Genomic DNA, 23,961 nt, shown 5'->3' with positions numbered 1-23,961 from the left:
TTGACAAGCTTATGAACAAAAATCTGGCAGATGCAGCTTTTGTAAGTGTAGCCAAATCAATCTGAGGGGGGTCATTCTTTGACGGGAAATTCCCGAACGCATTTTTACAAAAATCTTGGATTAGACAGGGTGCCACACTTGAGCAAAAAGCTCATATGGGCATGTTGAGCTAGTTTTAAGTGTAGCCAAATCTGCCTGAGGGGGGCTCATACTTTCTCGTCCCAGTCCTATATACTTTTACACTACTTGCTGCCTTGTCTCATCACGGAGGGAGCTTTCAAACAAGAGTCGGAGAGTTGCCATAACATTAACGTAGCGCGAGATACGAGGGGGTGGGCATTTAACCCCGATGGGCATATTCCCCCGAGTGACTCTAATATCTACCTTATAATTCTAGCCCTATCCTAAAAAAGAATCGTACTTACGCCAGTACCCAGAGTGAAGTTCATAGTTAATTACTACAGTAGGTTAAGATATGATGGTTATATCATCCCCGCCCACATGTCTTAGGTCATGAATATCATGTGGTGGCGGATTGATGGTAGAAAGACAAAAGCTAGCAACTGATGATAAAGTGTTAAAGTTAGCAACACTGTCTACGAATGTTTCCGCTCGCGCAAATCGGAATGCATAATTTAACGTCCATCGTCCACGAAAAGGCATTCTTGCATAATGCATTTATGTATTTTGTGAGCGAGTTATATTTGGACGTCAGCAAATTTACGAGTAGCTACTGTAAATATTCAACTGAAAACAGATGTCGTCCTGGTCGTAATTCGTTCCAATATGGAGGGTACAGAAGCGTCACTTGCAAACTAAATTTCGCAACCAAAGCTAGACTTTATCGTTTCAGAACTGATTGCGACACTTTTGAACAAGACATAAACGCAAGTAACTGCAGGTGTATTGAACGTATGTGGCAATCTGCTTATATGTTGTTTTGAATTGAAGCTATTTATGCTCGACCAAAACCAGCAACACTGCCCATTCTTTCTAGCAGTGCACTGCAGTGTCCTAAAATTTCCAGTGGAAATAAGAAACATTCAGTGGTTGTTAGTTTTTTGGTCAAGGCTTTATTTACCAAATCAATATCCACAAACATGAAAGAAAATGTCCTTCTACTGTTTATTTTCAAACCAATGACGAATATTTATTGGATTCTAAAAAAATGTACAATATATAACAATTAACGCTTAATATTCTTATATATTTCGAAACAACCATAAAACATTCTAAAATTATACATCAAGGTTTCCATTTTAAATGTTTAATTTAATGAAACTTGTTCTGAAAAAGAACTAAATATGTGTTTGCTTCAAACCTTAGAATTGTTTAAATTTTTTATGTAACAATATAGTGATTTTTGAGACAATATAAATATTTGAAACATTAAGCAAGTAATTACATCGTTTGTACTTTTACTTTATATCCATTTCAGCTGATAGAGTTGGAGATATAATACCAAAATAGCGTTTTCCAAGCTGCAAGAAACATTCGAAATAAAAACTGAACACGAACCAATAAATCTTTATTATTACAACAGATATACATTTATGTAATGAAACGTTTCTCTTTACTCTTTACTTAAACTTTCAATACTGCAACGATCGTAAATAATTTTAAATTGTTTACTCCTTAACAGTCACTTCATAACAATTATCTGTGTTCATTCTTCGACAGTTGATGTAAATCAGGCACTAATTGGATGGGATAACTTTTCTATTCTTCGGATTTCACATGTTCACACGACAAAGAAGGAGATGTAAATATTGAACGAACATAGTGTGACAACAATATGGCCTCTCTTCACACATTTCTCCCACTAAGTGTGGTGCAACATTTTCAAGCAAAATTTGCAGAATTTGTGAATGTCACAATAACAGAGAATTGCAAATCTTTCCGTGAACAAAAACATAGGAATATTGCCTTTTCTGTCAAAAATATCCATTATTCATTGACGAATCCAGAATAATAGTGGGGAGGCAGGAAATACAAAATATGCATATTTGGGCTAAAAAAGCTCTTCTTTTTCTAGTATTTCTTATTCTTCTCCCTCTCTGGCGCCGCCACTGATTCTCTTTATATTTATATACAAGTAAGATAGAAAATACTGTACAACAGCACTGCTGGCGTCATAATGTTGATCTTGTTAACGTTTTTACTAACTTTCAATCGGCGGCTCTCTCTTCTTAGCTGATGCCATGTATAGCGCCAATGCTATACCTATCACCTGAAAAAACAATTGTGAAAATACATAATTTGTCTGCAATACTAGGGATTATATACCCAATATTCACATATATATATATATATATTAGGAGTGGGTTTAACGGCTCTAAACCCCTCCTATTGCTTTAGTAAACATTTTGCACTAATTACTATGCCCAGCTTCTTATTGTATGAAATTTAGTGTTATTTAATTTTAGAAATATTCCTCTTTAAATGAGGGAACAAGGAATACAAGTAAAGTCGGTCCAATAACCAAGCATGGAATTTTAACTCAATTAAGGCAGTGGAAGACTAGTAATGTAAGATTTAAGCCGAAAAACATACGTAAGAGCTATATTAATATGAGGTTTAATTAGAATTTTTGCCTGACAGGCTTTAGACAACAAAAATATGAACCTCAACTGTCAATCAGTAACTGAGTTATTCCATAAATGAAAATACATAGAAACCAATTAGCTCTTTATATAATGAAACTTCTTTTCTCCTAATTCAAGCTCTCAAGGACTTCCGGTTTGTTTTATTTAATCTAAAGTATTATCCCTTTGTTTACACTTAACACCCATTTTTAATAGACAATTTTGGCTGAGGAACTGACTTAAATCAGAAACACACAAGTGCTATGAATTAACAAAAAGTACCAACTAACTTCTCTGCAAAAAAACAACTCAACATACGGAACCTGTACAATCAAACCACTACTTTATCATTCAGTAAACTTGCAGCACGATATTGCAAGTGTATGTTTAATGAATATAAATGCTTTTTTGTTTATATACGTGCAGTTGTATAGTAATTATAATAATTACAAAAATTACCATCATTAGCAACCAATTGTACACTGTTACAGGAAAGAGAGTCGTGTCGAAACACAGGTTCCGAGACATAAAGGGGCTGACAGGTGCACTAAGTAAATTTTGCCTCCTATGTACGTACAGTCACCGGCAATAAAAAAGGGGCACCTAGATCCTGGAATCCTCGCTTCCCTGCAAGGCGTTGTGTGTGTTGCCTAACTCTACGGCGATGAGTGGATTTGTTGTCATTGGAAATTTGCTATTAAAATTCACTCATCGCCGTAGAATTAGGCAACACACATAATGCAGGGATGCGAGAATTTTAGGATGTAGGTGTCCTATTTTTATTGCCGCTGACTGTATACGTTATCGTTATGATTTTATGAACAAGTGTAATACAGAAACAGTGAGAACACACTTAGGATACAATGTAATTTGTTTTCAATTTCTTGCAAATATTCACAGTTGAAAAATCGAAAAATAGGAGGTGGTGAGCCTAGAAACCCCCTTGGGTAAGGTAGGGTTAACAAGTTGACTGCCACAGTAGAAAAAAAAGTATCTGGGGCCACGATGTTTTATTACGAGAATATAATAAAAAAGTTGAAAGCAATATGTTTCTCTATGATTATATGAGAAAAAATATTTTTAATTATGTAATGTGCGTGAGTCATATGCAACTCACGCGGCGCTAGAATCAATTATTACGCATGCACGCCACGTCAGTTATATTTGACTCACATGATATTTATTTTTTTTACTGAACATTGAGTGTTTTGTTATTTGTAACGTGACTCTGCCGTGTTGTATCGATATCGTTCGAGGAGCTGGCCAGCAATAATTCAAGGCCAAACGCACAGTCGGAAAAACTTGAAAACAGTTCATGAGTGAAAATGTTTTTTGTATACTTGTCAGATTTAACCCATTAGGTGCCAATGTTCCCATTATGGGAACATATTTTTTTCTCTCTCACCCGCATTGAAATATGTATTTTTTTCATTTTATATCAACTGTATATGAAGTAAATAAAATATTAAAATTGTATTACCTTCTCAAGTCCCTGTGGTTAAAAAATAATATTTTTTTCAATTTTGGGGGGAAAGTTGTTCTACACATTGATTTTTTTAAAAAATATTCCACTAAACCATAATATCGTCACATTTTGCTTACGTTGGCTTGAATTGTGAATTTACTGGAACCACCAACCTGTGGCACTAGAAGTTGCTCTCTCATGTGAGACTGACATGTTTTGTTCTGTTGTCCGCTCTTGACGAGTGCGCTTTTGTTTGTTGTGCGTTGATTAAATTCGACAATGCCTCGAAAGTTTCTTACTACGCAAGAGGCCTTGGACTACTTAGACTCTTTAGACAGTGATAAAGTTGGATCTAATGTAGACATTGTGTGTTTGCCTCCCGAGCCTGCAGTTGTTTCGGATGAAGAGAACATTGATGATAATGAACTTTTGGACACTGTTCCTGAAGACATTGCCGGTGAAGTTCTAGTTCATACCACCGAAGATGAAATTACAAGTTTCGAAAATGAAGACTACGTACCAAGGCGAAAGAAACGGAACCTAAATTGGACAAAAGCAAGTGAAGTGTTACACATTCCTGGTGCAAGTCTCCCAAATTTGAATGATAATCATCCGGAACTAAGCTGCGAAACACCGTATCAATTATTCAAGAGATATTTTGATGATGAAATTATGCGATATCTTCTAGATGATAACCACAGGGACTTGAGAAGGTAATACAATTTTAATATGCACAACAAAAGAACAATGTCAACTTTCAGATCGATGCTCGTGATCTGAAGAAGTTTTTGGGGATCATTCTTTTCATTGGATACCACTCGCTACCACAAGAAGATTTATACTGGAGCAAAGCTGATGACTGCAGCATTCCATTAGTGCACAATAGTATGTCAAGAGGTAGATTTCGTGATGTAAAAAAATATCTTCATCTTTCAAACAATGATTGTATTGATAAAAGTGACAAATTATCAAAAGTGAGAATGTTTTTGGATTTGTTTCGCAAGAAACTTTAACAGTTTGGTACATTCTCAGAATATATTTGTGTAGATGAAGAAATGATACCTTACACTGGACGACATTCAGCAAAAATGTTTATGCGTGGGAAGCGTGTCCGTTTTGGATATAAACTGTCGGTTTTGGCTTCATCAGATGGTTATCCTTTCAATTTCCATCCATACGTTGGAAAGGAAGACAGAAGCGATGTTCCATTGGGCACAAGGGTTGTGTTGAAATTGATTGAGTGCATTGAGAAACCGGAGTGCCACCAACTGTTCTTCGGTAACTTTTTCACATCCCCTGAACTATTATTGGAACTGAAATCAAAATGTTTCAGAGCTTCGGGTACAGTCAGAGAAAATCGTTTGGGAGAGTGTCCTTTACTTGGCACTAAAGAAATTAAGAAAAAGGAAAGAGGAACCTCTGGTGTGTGTTCTACTGGAGACATTTGTGTCATAAAGTGGCATGATAACCATGTAGTATGCCTTGCATCAAATTATGATTCGACAAATCCAGTAGGGTTTGCTAAACGATACTGCAAGTCTCAGCATAAAAAAAATTATGTTCAGCAGCCACATTTGGTAGATTCCTATAACAAACATATGGGAGGAGTGGATTTCTTGGATCGTTATCTGAGTCAATATCGACCACGTATCAATGGAAAGAAGTGGTGGTGGCCTTTCTTTAGCAACACTTTAAATATGGCTGTTGTTGCAGCTTGGAGACTTCACCGAGCCCTCAAAGGCACAATGCCTCAGCTCGTATTCCTTAGAGATGTGACGATAGCGCTTATGAGAAGTGAGGAAATAGGATGGATTCCATCAGTTCGTCCAGGTCCGTCTGCACCCACAAATGAAAATGTTCGATTTGATGGTGTTAACCATTACATAGAACAAGCAAATAAACAATCCAGATGCAAATTGTGTAAAAAGAACACAAGAACAAAATGTATCAAGTGTAACGTGATGTTACATAAAATGTGCTCTTGGCGTTTCCATTCTCATAAATAGATTACAATTGACTTATGTACAATTTTGTGAACTGTGTAGTACCATTTTACATATATCATGTATGTACATTATATATAGTATCATTCCTCTGTAGACATCTCAGTAACTCTGTAAACCTATTAGAAATGTAATGGTCTAGTGTTAGTCCTATATCACGCCAATGCTTCCATAATGGGAACAAGCAATAAAATAATTACTATAATATCAAATTCGATTTTTGTAATAAATATTTCTTTTCCAGTCAGAAATGAGTTAAATAAAAGAGTTTCAACACAAAAATTAGCATTCCTCAGGTAGTGGCAGGCAATGGGTTAAGTGACATTTAAAGGCAAATATATATAGAAAAGTAGTTAACGTACATCTATTCACTTCATTCACTCTTTTTAATTTGTTCGTATTAATTGTTACAATAACAGCATCACTAAATAAAATTTTCACGAACCATGCGGAAAATTTTGTCCACTAGGTCACTCTTCACGTAACATGTATGTTATAGCATGGTAACATGAGTTCCCTGTGCACCACGAGGTTTCCAAGATAAAGAGATGTGTGAGTTAAATACGCTTCACGAGGCCCCGGGCGTAAAACTATACTCTGTCCCAGCTAACAGCCGCGCATAGCGTCAGAGAAGCGAAGGAAATCGAGTGGGCAGAGCGAAGCAGTACACGCTGCTGGGAAGGTTGCAGTCGCTTTCCCCCACTCCACACAATTCCGTTCCTCTTACGTGTTCATTGGTGGAGCCGTTTCGCATCACTACTTGCGCAGAGACTTGTTTTCGATTGCCTGCTCCACAGTTAGCTGGGACAGAGCATAGCGTGAGTTACATAAAACTCACCTGACACTGGCGCATAATGATATATAGAAATTTTTGATGATCAATGTATGGGAAACATGGAGTGTTGTTTGTACCTGAATGAAAGATATTCCAATCCCAAAGCCACCGATGGTCCCAGCCTTTGAGGAGACAAGGTCCTGCAGCCCATTGAAGCACCCTTTCTGGTAGATGTCTGTGGAGTTCTCCAGGGCATGGAGGCAGACCCTCGTGGTGTCGTCCAGGCAACAGGAGAGAGGCAGATAGGTCGAGTTCCAGTCCGCCGGACCGTCGATGCCACAACACTCCAGCTGGAACAGGAAATAACACAGCATTGACTAACTATTGATTGATTGAGTGATCATATGATGAAATTGAGAAATGGACACTTAAGAAGAACACACTTGTCCAGGCGGGGATTCAAAACCAAAACCCCTGGCGTTGTGATAACAACTCTGCCAAGGTGGTCGGCCGCATGGACTATTTCTTGCAATATGATGAAACACAATTTGTTCATTTTTATAAACATGAAAGTTTGAAACAGCTTGTTTGAAATAAATTTCAAATGCTGTTCATTTTTTTTAAAAAAATAATTATTTATAGCAACCAAATTGAAAAATAATATTTCCTTCTTCCATACATGGACATTTTTCTTTTTAATACAGGTATAATTTGGCGACTAAGTTTTCGGTTTGGCGACAAAGGTTTCAATTTAGCGACTATACTTCAGGCATTATGTGTCAATTAGCGTCTAAGTGTCAACATAAAATTTGGAACACTGATTTGAAGTGTAGGCTCACGGAAATCATCCGCTAACTGAATAGATGTTTTCACTTCAAATATACTTTGCTGACAGAGAGTGAATATTTTGGGGGATAAAGAAAGCTATTTTGCCCACTGACGTACGAAAGAGAGAGCTGATGGGGCTACATACCCTTCGAGAAATGTTGAGAAAATAAAAATTTTGAAATGAAAGTAGCAAAGGAATTAGGTAAGAACCAAAGTGATAAATGAAAACCCACCTTTATATGACCTCGATTATCATTTTTGTCATACAACAACTTTGGAAACAAATGTTAAAGAGGATAATTACGAAATATTTTATAGTGTGTGACGCCCAAGAACGCAGCTATATAATATCCACCTTTACATTCCAGCCCTATCCCCCCGAGAAGAACCCTGCGTACTCTAATGATTCCGCCTCATTTTGAGATATTTGGGAGGGACAGAAAAATGCCTTGTCACCTTCCTATAGTTCTCACCTGTGCTTCTTTTCCTTACAGCCCCAGTAGCCTAGTTTCACCAGAGTGGTATTTGTAGGGGAGATGGGAGGATTCCCCCCCTCTGGGTACTTGTGTCCCCCCCTCTGCTTGATACATTTTATCCATGGGGGAAATGTTATATGGCATCAAGTCATTATCTTATCCTGTCCGTAGACAGTCAGTAGAATCCCCCCCCCCACTGGAAATTTCTTAAATACCACACTGAGTTTCACACACGTCAAATTTTGTACCTAAGGTGAATGCCTACTTATGTTGTTAGAATCGTAATGGTAGGTAGCCTATTACACAGCTGCGTTCTGGAAGGGGCGAAATTGACAATAAAATATTTCCAAATAAAAATTTAAAGTTGTTCAAAGACAATCGGGTATCCATTTTGGATTTCGATTTTCACAAAAAAATCGGAGGGGCTGTAGCTGCATCACCTCCCCCCTACGTACGCCATTTAAAATACATTCGAAGACAAGTGTACAGAATTTTATGTTTATTTTCTGCGTTATTCGTAGAGTTTACATCAGGGAAACGAGTAGGCCAATAGTGGTGCATTGAACTCACCGACAACTGCACTCTCTCCCATGTCATGTCCTCGTCGCCAAAATTCCTGTAGTTCGTAATGGCGTCCTTCATGGCAGCCCTTAAGGGCTCCGAAAAGTTCTTCTTAGCCGCCACAGCCAGGCTACCGACCACCAGCTCGAACACGAACACAACCAGTAGGAGAACAGCGAACTGAAAATAGTAACAAAGGAACGAAAATCAAACACTGCAAAACACCAATCAAAGTGATGCAGTTTAATAAATTCATTTCCTTGTTCGTACTCTCCTTAAGATTTTCAATACAGATCCACCAAAATATATACAGATTGCATCATAAGCTACAAGAAATTTTTTTTTTTTTTGTTTGGAGCAAGAGATGAATAGGTGTTGGTATGCAAATATTTCTTTAAATAAACATTGTTCACCCCAACTAAAATTTAGAAACATATTATTTCCAAATCAGGTTACCCAAATAATTGAGTCAAAATTAGGTCTACCAAATTTAGTAAATATATATATATATCCACATTGTTATCTATATTTTACCAAAAATTGAACCAACCTTCTTTTCTAGATCAATTAGATTTTCTGTGTACAAATATAAAAATATAAGATATTACAAGCAATACTTTATAGTTTTTTCATTACTTAAAACTAAAAATTGTTTATTGTGCATGGGGTAAGAATGTACGATAATAATAATAACAATTTAATGATGGCTGAATTAGTAGTATTATTAGTAATAATTCTCGCCCCAATTATACCACGACGTCAATTATAAAAAAGTGCACAAGGTCTATTTATTTGCAGAAAACAACAAGTTTAGTTATGGAAATACAAAACATTTAAAATACATTCGAAGACAAACATTAATGGTACCAATGAGTATAGTAGCATAAATGAAACTGAGGACAAACTTACAGAAATTCTGATCTTATCATTTTCACAATTTCGATTAAGGCGTGAAGAAGCGTATGGCCATCAAACAGTGGCGCAAGAACGGGGTGGGGAGTTACAGGAATATAGTGTACCCCCATATGTTTCCCTACCCTTGCACATAACGATTCGTACCTCTTGTATTTGACTTGATTTTATTTTATTTTTGTTATTTATGATTGCTTTTCTATAACTAAAAGTGGTGTGTCTTATCACAACTATCCTAATTTGTATAAACGTAATGGTGACAGTTTCATTGTCAAAGTTCAGTAGTTTCTAAGAAATCTCTTTCGGCATGAGTCACCTTACCCGTTATAAAAGTACAATTTAATTGTTCATTTAAATCAATATCGTTTTATCTGAGACTTAAGATTTGAGCTGTGTAATTCTTAAAATTCCATTTTCGTAGAGATTACCATCACAATACTACCAGGAAAGTGAAAACAGGAAATGCAGAAGTCTTGTGATGTCATCGTTTCCTGTCACATGTAAATATCATGCAGCAAGAACAGTCTACAGTTAGGTTATGGTTGCGAACACACTGTGAACAATACTGTAAAATGTTCTCATTCGTGGTTGATTCAATTATAAATACGATGCTTTTCAGTAGGAAATATTATTATAATTATTATTATTTATACAGCTTATAAAATAAGAGTAATAAGAGTTCTTAACTTAAGTATGAAAAATATATTTTTGTTCAGTAGTAACAATCAGTGTGATATTGCAAAAAAATTCAGTGCTGAAAAAATTTCGGTAACTACTTTTGAAGCATCTGAATATTATTTAAATTGTACATAGTATTTCCTCTCAAGAGTAAATAATTAACAACCAGAAGGGTGAAGTTCCCCCTCAGCTCCCCTTCAAATACGACACTGGTTATGGTTATAGCTACCAGAAAATAACTATTGCAAATTTGGTCAGTTTATCTAAATCACAGTTATTTAGTTACAGTTAGACACTCTGTTATATTGGAATTAAACTACATCAATCAAATTATTACAAAGTTTCAGTTAATGTAAAGAATTAATTCGTTCCATATATTATGCACAATTGCATATTAATTAATTATTGCTTATCACGTTATTACAGTTATATTATTCCTAAAGAAAAGCCTGTTCATAAGGTATACTTTTTAGATACCGCAACAAAATGTTTATATTTCTAGGTTTTCTGATTACATGTCTATAACATCTGATAATAACATCATAGTATAGTGGTTAGTATGTCGTACTGAGAAGTCAGGGACCTTGGGTTCTAATCTCGGGCAGGGCCGGATTAAGACGAAATTGGGCCTGATGCTTGAAATCTTCGGTGAACAATAAACACAACGACGTTATAATTACGTCACAGCGCAAAGAATAATAGTAACTGTATAATAAGTAACGCTGTGTCTAGGCGTCCGAAATTGGGGCTCCAAATTTCATTCTAAGATTTATTTTCAGGTTAATATAGCAAAAGAAAACTGTTCAGCTTTCGGAAAATTCTCGTCTGCTTTCATCTCGGTCTATTTCAGGTCTATTGGGCCTAATGCTGCAGCATCAATAGAACCCACCTTAATCCGGCCCTGATCTCGGGTAAGGCAAGAGTGTTTCTTTGGGATCGTTCTGTTATTGATTCCATACAATTATCATTCATTCTCGACGTTGCAATTAACCAGAAAACATAGGAAAGTATGTTACTATTTGTAGATCTATTTTTCAGTAACTGTTTAGTTGATAAACATAAATGAAACACAAAAAGAAAGATCGCAAAGAATCAATTTTTATCACAGTCAAATCAGACGCACCCTTGTGGTCATTTGTGCAAGTTGATAAGTTGCACCTTTATCCGCCGAGGGGCGCTGGTGTGAATTCGAACAACGTTGCGATCGAGTCCTGCAATTTGTTGTGCATAATACACCGATTTTGTACAATTTTTGAGTGTTTATGTTCAGTTAGTTGTGAAGTCATGTTTTGTATCGTGTATTTTATTCACCGAAGAAGTTTGTCTTAAATTCAAGAAAATGTGAAGAGAACATCAGTTAAAATCATGTCAGTGAAACTGACCTTAGCAGATATATTGGAAGGGTGAATGAACTGTGCGTACAAAAACAATTTCCACCCTCACTGCTAAAATAAATCACGTCGACAGTAGTAACATTGTAAAGCATAAAATGATATGATACTTTTTATGTACAATTTTAGAAAAAGCGAGCAATAGTGAGACACAATGAGACGGGTTAATTCGGTTTGTTTTATGTAAAGTTACACGAAAAATATACGACAGATTAGCATTTCAGTTGTAGCAGCCGAACGCACGATTTCAACCACGGTAAAAATGAACAGTCTACTCTTTCTGACTTGCCAGTTGCGGGAGAAAAATCAGCCTGGAAAATTGGTGAGTAACATCACTTCGAATGTTTCACGTTGCTTACAAGTTGTATATAAATATGCTTGCATTATTAACGTTTGTTTTGAAAGTGAAATTGTTCCTGCAGGAATTGGCGCTACTGAAGTACGTTTATTAAGTTCACACTACCAGAAGTACTTTATTTCTTTTTAAGAAGTATTTAGGATTTGTCTGTGACTTAACACTTTATTTTCAACGGAATTAGTCAGTAATACAATGTAAAAGTATACAAGGTCACCAGCCACGGTAGATATTCTCGTGATACATTTACCAGTGCATCTTCGCATTTTTGTACTGTACATGACCTACTTTTAAACTCGTCCATGGGAACAAAATGTGATAAAAGGTGTTAGTATGATAAAGAGAAGAAAAGATTGCCTTAAAACGATCATGTTTAGCGATATTGAGTTGCTTACGTTGTACACGAATTTTTCGGATTGGACAAGGGATACTCGTATTTGTAGGTGCAAAGTGAAATGTTGATAATTCTTTAAAGAAGAAAACATATTTTTATTGTTAATCGGAACTCTTCTCGCGAAATGTACATCTGTTGCGATGTGGCACCAACTTATATGGGCCTGTGGGGCCCAAGTCCACGCGGTAATTTGTATTATTATTTATTTATTTATTTATTATCGTGATTCGTGGAATGCTTATTGAAATCAGTAAATAAGTGATTTTGCTGTTGGGTGTGCACTTTATTCGTCTCTCCTACCGCTAGTCAGGTGTGTTGTGTTCGTCGTTTTCGAGAAGTCAGACTTCCGGCCATTTGATCTGGCTCGTGGCGCGGTGACAACGATGAACAAGCGTAGATGTTCTTGGGTGAGGGGGGAGGGGGGTTTACCAAACAGAGCTCATGAGGAAGTAATCTGTTTGAGTTTGCGTGAACATAGGTGTAATGTGAATGTGGTTTTCATAGTGTTATTTATTACCGATTAATTTATAATCAAGCGACCGAGGGAAAACAATACTCTCACCCGTGTTCCGATATTATAGATTTAAATTCAGTTCGAAAATTGGCTATTTTGGGCATTCCAACATTTTTATTTGCGTGACATTTTACACACAAAATTTAAGATTATAGACGTGAGATTGGATTAAAATATCCGTAATGAACTGATTTTATAAAATTATTAACTACTTCCTGGTGTCTGCTAACAAATGAAAAAAAAAAACTTGAGTATGATGACATAGGCTGAATGCATGAAAAGCATAAACAAAAGTATGTTACGTGTGTGACGCTTCAAAAATTTAGCAAATTTGGACTTTACTTGTCTCTGAAGCATATTCGTAGGCTATAGATGCTAGTAATTTTTGTTGGTGAAGTGTGCAAATTATACGCATTCACAGACATTTACACCTTAATGCAATTAAAAACACTAATAATTTTCAAATTAATTCATTTTACTACCCTGCTTCTCCTACTTACACCTTTCCTCTATTGAAAACATGATCATGATATACATTTAACGTTTTAATGACGAAGAATCAGAGCCGAATTTTTAAAATACTTTAAGTGTTACTGTTAAAGACCACGTTTATTGTAGGGTAAAGTTCCTCGTGCACTTTGCACCATTACACGAAAGCACATATAGGGGGAGGGGATTGTAGGTATGCAGTTGTTTAATACCTACATAATTACATTAAAATAACAGTAAACTTAGTTTAAACTGCTACATGATTTTGCAATATACTTATTATGTCATGGAGAAGCTTACCATATTTTTTTTGGGCCCAACCCAGGACATATTCGCGATCAACTCGTTACTTCTGAATTTCAGTTTTTTTTTACAAAAATAAATTGAAATGACTTAAAAGTCTTAACATTTTATTGCAACATTAAACCATAAATTGAAAAAGAAAAAATATTAACATTATTTTCTAAAATCAATCGATTAATTTTCAAATGTTTAATTGAATAATACATTTTCTGATATTTAGGAAACCTCTCTGTTCTAGGTAGCATTATCTGTTAGTTGACTCAATTGTACTTTTCACAAGACAAGACGTTCTTCAGAAATGGCTTGTTTGTTTTAATAACATCATAACATTCACAACATGAAAGTTCTGAATTAATTTTAACATTCAGCAGATGTTTAACAGTGGATACTAGAAGTCTACCTCTTTCTGCAGGCCAAATATTCCCCATAATTGAAAATACTGTCTCAACTGGAGCAGATGTTCCAGGCAAAGACATAGCAAACTCAACTATTTTAGAAATGTTGGTACATGAAACATCAGTCTTTTGAAACACATTAAAAATTGCTTGCCACTTCTCTTCAATAGTATCTGGTACTTCTTCATAACTTGAACCTGTTGGTTTTGAATTACCTTCTCATAAATCCTGGTGGTGAATATTCAATACCGGTAGCTCGTATTTTCATGTTCAGATTCTCAAAACCCCGGACATTTTGCAATCCCGGACATCACCCCGGACAGCACTAAAAAAGCCAGGACTGTCCGGGATAATCCCGGACGTATGGTAAGCCTAGTCACGGAGCAGTAACTTAAATTAATTCTTGTCAACAATAAATCCAACTCTTTCTAAAACAAATAGCTACGCACTGGTGGACGCACATATGTAATAAGAATATAGTAAATATGTATATCATAATATTTCCTACATATTATGTGAGTGTGTGTGTGTGTGTGTAATTTTAAATGATTTCGCACCCATAGTACAACACATTCACACTCTCGGCATTATGGCGGTGTGATCAGCAACACGCTTCGGGCACATGTATCTTTCAGGCAGTTATTTATTAGAGGGTGGGTGAACCCCAGGGACCATCCATGCAAGGATATTGCTGGAAAAATCACCCACCCCGTCTGGACCACCGTGACTTATAATATATGAGGACAAAATGTCTCAATAAGCTAAATGCAGAGGACTGAGAAAGTTAGCATTAAATACTTACAATTAGCAACTTGCTGTAGTCTTCTGACAGGGTGCTGTAAACTCCATATCCCACGACTGCGAGCGACATGAGCCCGACGAATATCATGAGTATGGGAGGCGCTTTGATCTCATTCTCCAGAAAGAAGTGGTAGTCCTTTAGCTCATCTATGACACATGATCCGGCAGCAATGAGGCCTATTGCAATGATCTAAAAAAAATCACAAAAATACAATAATTACTGAGAGAACCTAAGATTTTTAGTACTTAGAAGTGTATGAACGACAAAACTAGTCGTACTTAGATGCAAGGCCTGAGTCTATAATATATTAGATTGAGGGCAAAATTAAGTGAAATTATTTCATGTTTAAGGCACTGAAATGTATCGATGATGCGAAGATGAAACTTAGGACAAGGCCCAGTTGGTCCAAGTCTAGGGCCCCACGAATTCGTGGCGAAAAAAATTTCCCAAACTAAAATAGATGGAGAAATGACAGTCTAAGACCGTCAATTTTTGCTTCCATCTAACTATCGTAAAATAAATTACAGGACCGTTCCTAAAGTATTAACTTCCATTACAGAGTTACCTTAATTAATGGCAGCAAAAAGATGCAGCATTTAAAAGTATATTTATGGTACACGCAACTATAATTTATAATGAATATCTATCTTTTTGCATGATAAAATATTAAGATGTAAAGAAAAAACGGGTGCCTCTCGTTTTTTAAAATTAACTGCTAAATTTTAAGGGTAGAATATTGTTTATGTTACGGTAATTTCTAACAATTCATCATGATGCCTCCACGAAATTCCATTCGCTTAGTCATTCTCAATATTTAATTGGAAAGTTCACTTATCATCAAATTCGAAGATGTAGCCTATACATTTTAAGTGACTACGGGAAATATCTATAATATATATCAAGTTTCAGATAATTTTGTACTAATAAATATAAAGGGAGCTGTATACAGTCTGCCCTACAATTTGTATTGAACTTCTGCTTTAAGATTCAGTGAAAAGTAAAGAAATGCAATTTATGGCAAAGAATGTTACTGGATATGATCAAAAATTGCCATTTTGATATGTAAGATAATAGTTTGATATTGAACGTCGCCAGTGGCGCAACCACAGGGAGGCAGGGAGCATTGCCCCTCCAAACTTCGACGGAAGTCAATTCTAGGCGGGGGTGGGGGGGGGACAACGACAGCCAAGGGCACCTGCATGGGGGGCACAGAGGAGCATTTACCTTCCTCGATTTCATATTTTATCCCAATAAAAATACATTTCGTAAAATTTTCTTGCTCGCTTCTTCGGAATGCATTTATCATTAATTTTCTGCCATTCAAAAATAGGGTTTGTGTACTTGTTTTCCATTATTAGCTAATGTGAAATTGACGGTGTTGGAAAAATATTTCAAATAGTTTGTTCTAAACAAATGCTTTAGCACCGACTTCTACCCCCTCCCCCCTTTGCGTAATTTATGAGGATAATCACGTCTGTAATACTACTACTACTACCACTAGTAATAATAATAATAATGCCATTATTAATGTTGTTGTTATTATTTTTATTACTGGTACGTTTATCCTGGTACTTGGCTCCCCAGACAAAAATTCGTTGTTGCGCCTCTGAACGTCGCACATCGGAAATAAAAAGAAACAATAATTTAGAAACATTTATTATCCTCTCTTAATTCTTCGTTTTAACCTTCAACGCTCTACTTATTGCTATTAGATGATAATGTTTAATATGTAAATTAATGGTAGTTATGTTTATATTGCAAGCCGCGGTGGTCTAGTCAGCCGGCCTCCGTGGCGTAATGGTTAGCACCAGGGGTCCCGGATTCTAATCCCGGTTATGACATGGATGTTTGTGTTCGTCTGTTCAGAATGAAAAAGTGATTACAGATTGATTGATATGAGTATCATGTATGGGAAAGTCTTCAACTTATGAGCCTTCCATTAAAAAAAAATATATATATAGTCGGTATGCCGTCTGACTACCACGCGGGAGACCAGGGTTCGATTCCCGGGATGGGTGATCAAAGGTCGGAATTTTTCCGGCCTTGGCTCCCCCTCCAAAATGGCCGAGATCGAGAGTGTGTGGGGCCAGCCATTCCCTAAAATGTGCCTCCATGGCACGGTGGTATGGGCACGGGGAGATTTACTTTTACCTAAATCCGTCGCCTTGTAATCAACGGATCTTGGACTCGATACCCGGTGGAGGCACATAATGGTTCGGATCCCACTTTAAACTGTAGGTCCAGTCCCGATTAACCTTTCTGTGCACAAAGTGGAGTTAAAACAAGAAATGAATGAAGTACATTTACACTTTAGTCTAAGGAATAAAAAGTCTGAATTTTGTCAGTCCTGAAAATCTTTTGTTGTAGGCCCCGCGTATATTGTATACCCCAGGGCTCCGTACCCAATTAGGACCGGCCCTGCTAAAAGGGCACAGTAGGTGACATCCTCCAAGTTCCTGCCGCATCCACGAAATGTCAGCCGCACCATTTGTTCACCGTCATTGCCTTATTCCCGAAAGGTCAAACGGAAAACGTTCGCGTGCTTCATATTACCAAGTGCTCGCTGGCGAAAGGAGATCCTTCTGGTTTAACGACTTCCGAAGTCCTGCTTTCGATGTTTCCGTGACTACGATATCTATCTGGAAGCCAGCCAGAACTATTTTCCACCCCATCTGAGCCGACACCTCAGAAAGTTGTGCGGTTTATTTTTTTTTGCATTTGTTGGATTGAAAGCATGGCGTACGAACTAGTAACGTCAGCAGAGATTTCCCTCCCCTGTCCGTCCCCTGTTTCTCTTCTCCATTCTATATTTTCTTTTCTCGTTTGTTTCGATTTATCCCTTGCTCTTTAATTATATCTCATTTTCACAATTTCTTCCTTTCATTAATTTTTTTCCTATTTCTCTACTCTCTCTTTCCATGTTCACTCTTACTCCACATGAAATGTAGGAAAGGACACTCACATACATACACACATGGATAGAACACAACACAAGTCACATTCCCTGTGAGTCCAAACGCCAGAGCGTCGTTAGTCTATAAAATGCCCTCCACGTTGAAGAGAGGCTGATATTTCGCTGTCTTCAAAAATGATCACCCTTTACATCCCAAATAAAATTTTATTTGTGTGTTTATATGTATATAATGATATATACAGGGTGACCTGTAATTAGATGTATTCCCTGAAGGTGGTTAAAGAAGAGGCAATTTGCAATAAATTTAACCATACGATGCCCCGTCCGAAAATTAGTAATTTTCGAGATAATCGAATTTCTATTGTTTTTTTTTTTTTAAAAAAAATACATTTTTCCACATAAAAATACGAATTGAGAAAAAACAGCTCATTGTATGGCACATATTTAGCTATCAGAAAACGCTGAAATATGTGCCGTACAATGAGCTGTTTTTCTCAATTCATCTTTTTATATGGAAAATTGTCATTTTTTGAATAAACAATAGAAATTCGATTATCTCGAAAACTACTAATTTTCGGACGGGGTATCATATGGTCAAATATATTGCAAATTGTCTCTACTTTAACCCCTTTCAGGGAATATATCTAAAAACAAGTCACCCTGATATATACATACAGAGAGAGAGAGAGAGAGAGAGAGAGAGAGAGATATCGTGTGTGTTTAAAAATTATTTAAATAGAAAAATTAAGTAGATCTATAGCCTATTGTAAGTAAGAATGTTGTCTTTTAAATTTAGTTTTAATTGAGGATGTTTGGTAAATAGTCCCGGTGTATGGCCTTGTATAATTTATACATGCTACCCATTCTTTGCAGGGGAGCCATTTCTGAGGATTTTGTAAGGGTGCGGGGAATGGAAATGAGTTTGTTTCTTGATCGCAATTTTGGATGGGGGACATAACAACTTTTGGAGAGGAGAGGAAAAATCGAATTTTTTGTTTAGAATTTTGGAAAGGAAAATTAACTGATGTATCATTCTTCTGTTTGCGAAGAAGGTAAATGTCTAGCGCACCAAGCAATTTTTTAAAGGTGACAGCTTTGAATATGCACCATCTATCGTAAAATGTAGGTAAGTTAATATGGCGCGTTTCGCTGGGGGCCGTAAGAAACGAACCAAATATTTTTTTTCTTGGGGCGGGGGAGCAAGGTTGGCACAAACAATATTTTACTAAATATATGTAATATCTGTCCCTCTACGTACATTTCGGATGAGGGGGAGGGGGCAGAAAGTGCCTTGCACCCCCAACGGGTGCATTCATTCTCCCCTTTCCCTCCATAGAATTGCTCTTCTCTGAAAATATAACAGCATTGCGTGTGTTATCAATTTCCCATCACACCGCTCTGCATGTAGGTCAGTAAGGCGCTGTAAAAGTCCTCAGTATCAACAATGCAAGCTGATGTGGGTTCATTTCCTTGTTTTTAGTTGCTCTTGCGTCACATACCAATTCGCCCACGTGACATTTTGTAATGACATTAGTTCATTATTCCTCCCGCTCGATATAGAGACCAGAGCGTAATGGTGTAGGAACGCTGTGTATTGATCTTAGCATACGTCACGCTACGAAACAATTGGGCTTGTTGACAGTGCTGCTCTAAAACGCAACTTTGTGCCATAACGCTCGGATCAATAGTTGTGTATTGTTGTGGACGTTTCCGTGTCGTGTACGAGGAATCGAATGAAACTCTCCATTTCCGGATATCGTGTTTTTAAATATAGCGTCCAATCAATGGGTATCACGGTAAAGTTGATGATCCCAAAGAATCTAGGGAACACACATGAAATAATAATATTAATAGCCTTTCTTGAAGCACGTGTGTGTGTGTGTTGTGCTTGGGCAACTCTTGTACAATCGTGAACAGAAGTGGGTTAAGCTCAGGTATGAGGAATACGTAATCGATCAAGGGGACTCGGGTTCGATAACCGATGGAGGCACGTAGTGGTTCGGATTCATCTTTAAACTGTACGTCCAGTGTTAGCCTTACTGTGCATAAAGTGAGGTTGAGAAACAAACTCAAAGGTGTGGGGAATACGTAATGTTGTATGTATTTGCCATGATATTCATGAGCACCGACATGGAGGGGTCATAGGGGGTACTTGCCCCCCCATGAGATATCTGGGGAAAGTTCATGTAATTCGAATGGTGAAATTCTACCGATATTAATAAAATAATATTATTTTCTGTGATTTAGAGCCTGTAAGTTACAGCAATTAGCTACCATGCCCATCCGAGAATGGTCTTGCAGTACGGTCTTGAAGTCGTGGACCGGAAGTGAAAGTCTTTCGAATTGCACTTCGACTGCAGCGCCAAATACGATCAGTAGATAGAACTGACGACACATTGTTTTCCCCGCGTTTTAAACACTTGTTTTTCACCTTAGAAATCAGTTACATTTCCAAATGTTCTTATACATACATTTCCACACATTCGAAGTACTTCAAACAACAACTTGCTGGCCTATTACGTATATTTAACCTGTGTTGCTGGCTTTCTACCTCAGTGATTTCAAAACAAATGAACAACGTGATCAAGCCTGCAACGATCCGTGCTCCGAACTGTGGTCTCGATTGCTCGCGTACTAGGCGCTTTCGAACTGCACTAGGTGACGTCACTTCAGTCAGACGTTGGAAGTATCTAAGGACGTTATTTTAATGATAAGAGCCTTAGACTTGACCAGACTAACCTAAGAACTAAACGTAACCCGTTCTCTTCTCACAGTATCCAAGAAGACAGTAGAAAGCCCTGAATCCAAGTACGAAGTGTGATCTTAGAATCTTTAATTTAATTTATTAAAACAAGATTGGATTGAAAGCAGGAGTGGTTTTCCAAAGAAGGCTTAACAGGCAACAGCATGAATAACTATGCAATACATTTCCAGTATGGGTCTGACTTTACCATATGGCTGCAGATTTTAAAATTCGAGTAGCGACAGTGCAAACCTTTATATATATAATGGCATGTTCATTATTATAATTTAATGATACACGTGATACATAAAACACACAAACATTAGAAAAGAGACATGCTGTACTGGTTATGGTAAAGGCAATGGAAATTTCCACAAGTGAACTTGAATTATTTTTTGAAAAATCTTTAGAACTGGATTTGAAAATCCAGGCGCTATTGAGACTGGGCGCACTGTATTTCTCTACACCTGAAGCCCAGGTTTATCGTCCCGGAATGCAGCGCCCCGGGGCCAGGGAAGGTAAATTTTCAGCAAAAATGACCCTTAATTGAGCCTTTTTTTGAAAAATTTAGGTGGGTGTTGAGGCCATTTAGGGTGTGTAGGAGTGTAGATACATCACTTGCACTAGCTGTAACCAGGGCACGTTATTTGTAATGGGGATGATGAGGAATTCCCTCGCTAGTTGATACTTATTAACCCTTGGATCCTGATTGTTTAAAATCCGTTTCAATAGAAGTTACTGAACCCTCCCCCTTCAAACTTTTCAGGTACCTTACTGGCAGGCACGTATCTAGAAATTTATTTCTGGGGAGTGGGCGAACAAAGTGTGTCAATAATAATATAGATGTTTAAATTAAAATTAGCTTATAATTTTATTAAATATTAATTAAAATATGTAAATTTATTAATACTGCATTTTTATTATCACATGAATACGTAAAAAGATGGTATGAGAATATAGATATAACATCATATATTTATTATCGAGCTTGCATGTACTTAAGATCGCCAAACGTTGTATAAAAAACTAGGTAAATTAATGTCAAATAGATATAGAATTCAATATTTATCGAATAATCCAGTTGACCAGAAGTAAACTTCCTGATTAATATTTTATGTATGTTATCATAAGTAGTAGTGTGCATAAATCTTCTTTGGTACTGTTCTTCAAAGCAGTATAATCCAAATAATAACAATAATAATAAATGAATAAATATAATAATAACCCTTGCCTTCCAAATTCATACGAAATAAATTACCATCCATTATAGTGCAATAGAGTACAGTATTATGCTGAAAAGTACATTTCATTATTTTGTGTTAGTACTTGGTAAGTCTTTCGAGGGGGGGGGGGGGTCCGGACCCCATACGTCCTTACATACTAGCTATAACTATCAGTCTATTTCTATTAGGGTAATGGTAGAAGTGGTGGAGAAACCAGTGTGATAAAACTAGAGCCCGGAAGTTGAGGCATTTATTTTGGTTAAAATAAACAGGCAAAAACTCATTTATAATGTGGAAAACAGACACCACAAAAAATAAGAAAATAGGCATAATAAAGTTTAAAAAATGGCAAATTCCAAGTCATTCAAAGAGTTAAAATCTACATATGAGTTACTAACTATCCTTTTTCGTCTTGAATACGCATAACCAGTAGTTTTTAAAAATACATTCAGAGATATCCGTCCGTCAGAAAGAATGACCTTTTGTAAAAGAAAATGATCTCTCTAATTCGAGAAAAGTAACTGGAGCATGCATGGACGTCCGCAGGATTTTTTCCAGGGAGGGGCAAGGAAGGTATTGTTTTTCAGGGGGGCAAACAAGGCGCATTTTCTCCAAAAATAGTGCTGTTCCCTAAAAAAAAAACATTGCTTAAATTTGAATTTATGGTGATCATGCAATAATTAACACATATTATTTTGGCTAAAATGAAATTATATTTTGGTTGACTTATATTTTTTAGGGGGGGGGGGCACGCCCTTCTTTTCCCCGCTTCCGGACGCCCATGGGAGCATGCATGAAACAGGCTTTTGTAACCGAATTTATACCAAGAGAAGAATTTCCACCTTTAAGAATATCACAAAATGTTTTCAATTATTCCTATTCCACATTTGCACTCATTACATTCTGCAACGGGTAACTTTTCCCCCTGGTGCTTCAACCAGATGATGCACCGATTCCTCCAAGACTTTCATTGATGCTATAAGTGGTTCGCCCATTTTTTTTCAGCCTTGTAATTGAAGCTGGCAACACCATAATGTGGTAATAAATGTTTTTGAAAGAAAATATATATATATATATATATATATATATATATATATATATACACACACATTAAAAATTCTGAAATTTCATTGAAAATGCCAAGAAAAAAGCATTAAAATTAAAAACACGCAGTGGGGTACAAATAGGCAAAAAGAAAAAAAAATCTAAAATATTACCAAAAAAAAGTGTACCAACAATAAATTCAGTGGGAATAAAATGCAGTTTGCCAAACTTCCGGGCTCTAGTGAAAAGAAAAAGAACACTTACCAGAAAAATGGCGTTGAAGAACATGAGTATGTACTTGGCATAGGGAACGCTGCAACCCTCCATTTCTGCATGTAGAGAAACGATATCATCAACTTGCTCAAAGGAAATCCTTCGTGGAAAGATTCAGCTGATGTACGGCTTCCGCCAGCGAAGGGGTTCGTTGTTTTTTGCTCAAATATCGATTCCCCCTGCGATGTTCACGTTTTGCACTTTCAGCGTGCAGGTAAACCGCCTGTTCTGCCGAGAACGTCGAATTTCGCGGGACACGAACATCTGTCCGCGAGGTTGGGACTACGAGCTGTGTTGTAATAAGCCGCTGGAACGAGTTGGCCGGAACGAGCTACAGTGTTGCCAACTGTTACTAGAAAATTATCACTGATGTTAGACGGAGGATGGTATTCTCTTTGATTTCCGTGATTTAATCCAAAAGCAGTTTAAGAGACTGGAACAAGTATGAAAGTTTGCTTTGTTGATTTCACTTTTCTGCCAACTTTGGTAAAACGCGTCGATGAGGATCACTGATGATATGATGAAATTAATTAAGGTCATCTCCTACCCCGTCGAAGATTTAAGCATTTTTCATGTAAGCTTATGGGGTAATTTTGGTCACGATTATCTCAAGAACCAGTGGACAGAAAATTTTCAGATTTTAACTGAACACTGAGAAAGGATGTTTCTAGAGAACCACTGTTTGATATTTTCATTTGCTGCATCAACGTTCCGAAAATTAATTCATTCATTTTACTCTTGAAATATCGTATTTTTTCACTTTTCTCGACACGACAACCCTGCAGAGAGCCCACGGAACCTCGTTCACGAAACACTCTCCACTCATGACATTGGCTGT

At 36.9% G+C, this 23,961-nt stretch overlaps 1 protein-coding gene across 1 annotated transcript; it reads right to left on the bottom strand.

Moving 5' to 3' along the window:
- Positions 1 to 1,130: 1,130 nt before the first annotated feature.
- Positions 1,131 to 23,425, bottom strand: LOC145987918 (tetraspanin-7-like). The gene is made up of 5 exons (XM_083122776.1): positions 23,115 to 23,425; positions 14,927 to 15,115; positions 8,703 to 8,873; positions 6,966 to 7,178; positions 1,131 to 2,230 (listed from the first exon to the last, which is right to left on the bottom strand). The coding sequence occupies exons 1-5, from the start codon at positions 23,175 to 23,177 to the stop codon at positions 2,162 to 2,164; spliced, it is 705 nt and encodes a 234-aa protein (XP_082978902.1). The 5' UTR covers positions 23,178 to 23,425; the 3' UTR covers positions 1,131 to 2,161.
- Positions 23,426 to 23,961: the final 536 nt, after the last annotated feature.

Source organism: Lepisma saccharinum, chromosome 1, assembly GCF_977018435.1.
Source record: "Lepisma saccharinum chromosome 1, izLepSacc3.1, whole genome shotgun sequence".
Taxonomy (NCBI): Eukaryota; Metazoa; Arthropoda; class Insecta; order Zygentoma; family Lepismatidae; genus Lepisma; species Lepisma saccharinum.
This window is presented reverse-complemented; position numbering and strand designations above follow the sequence as displayed.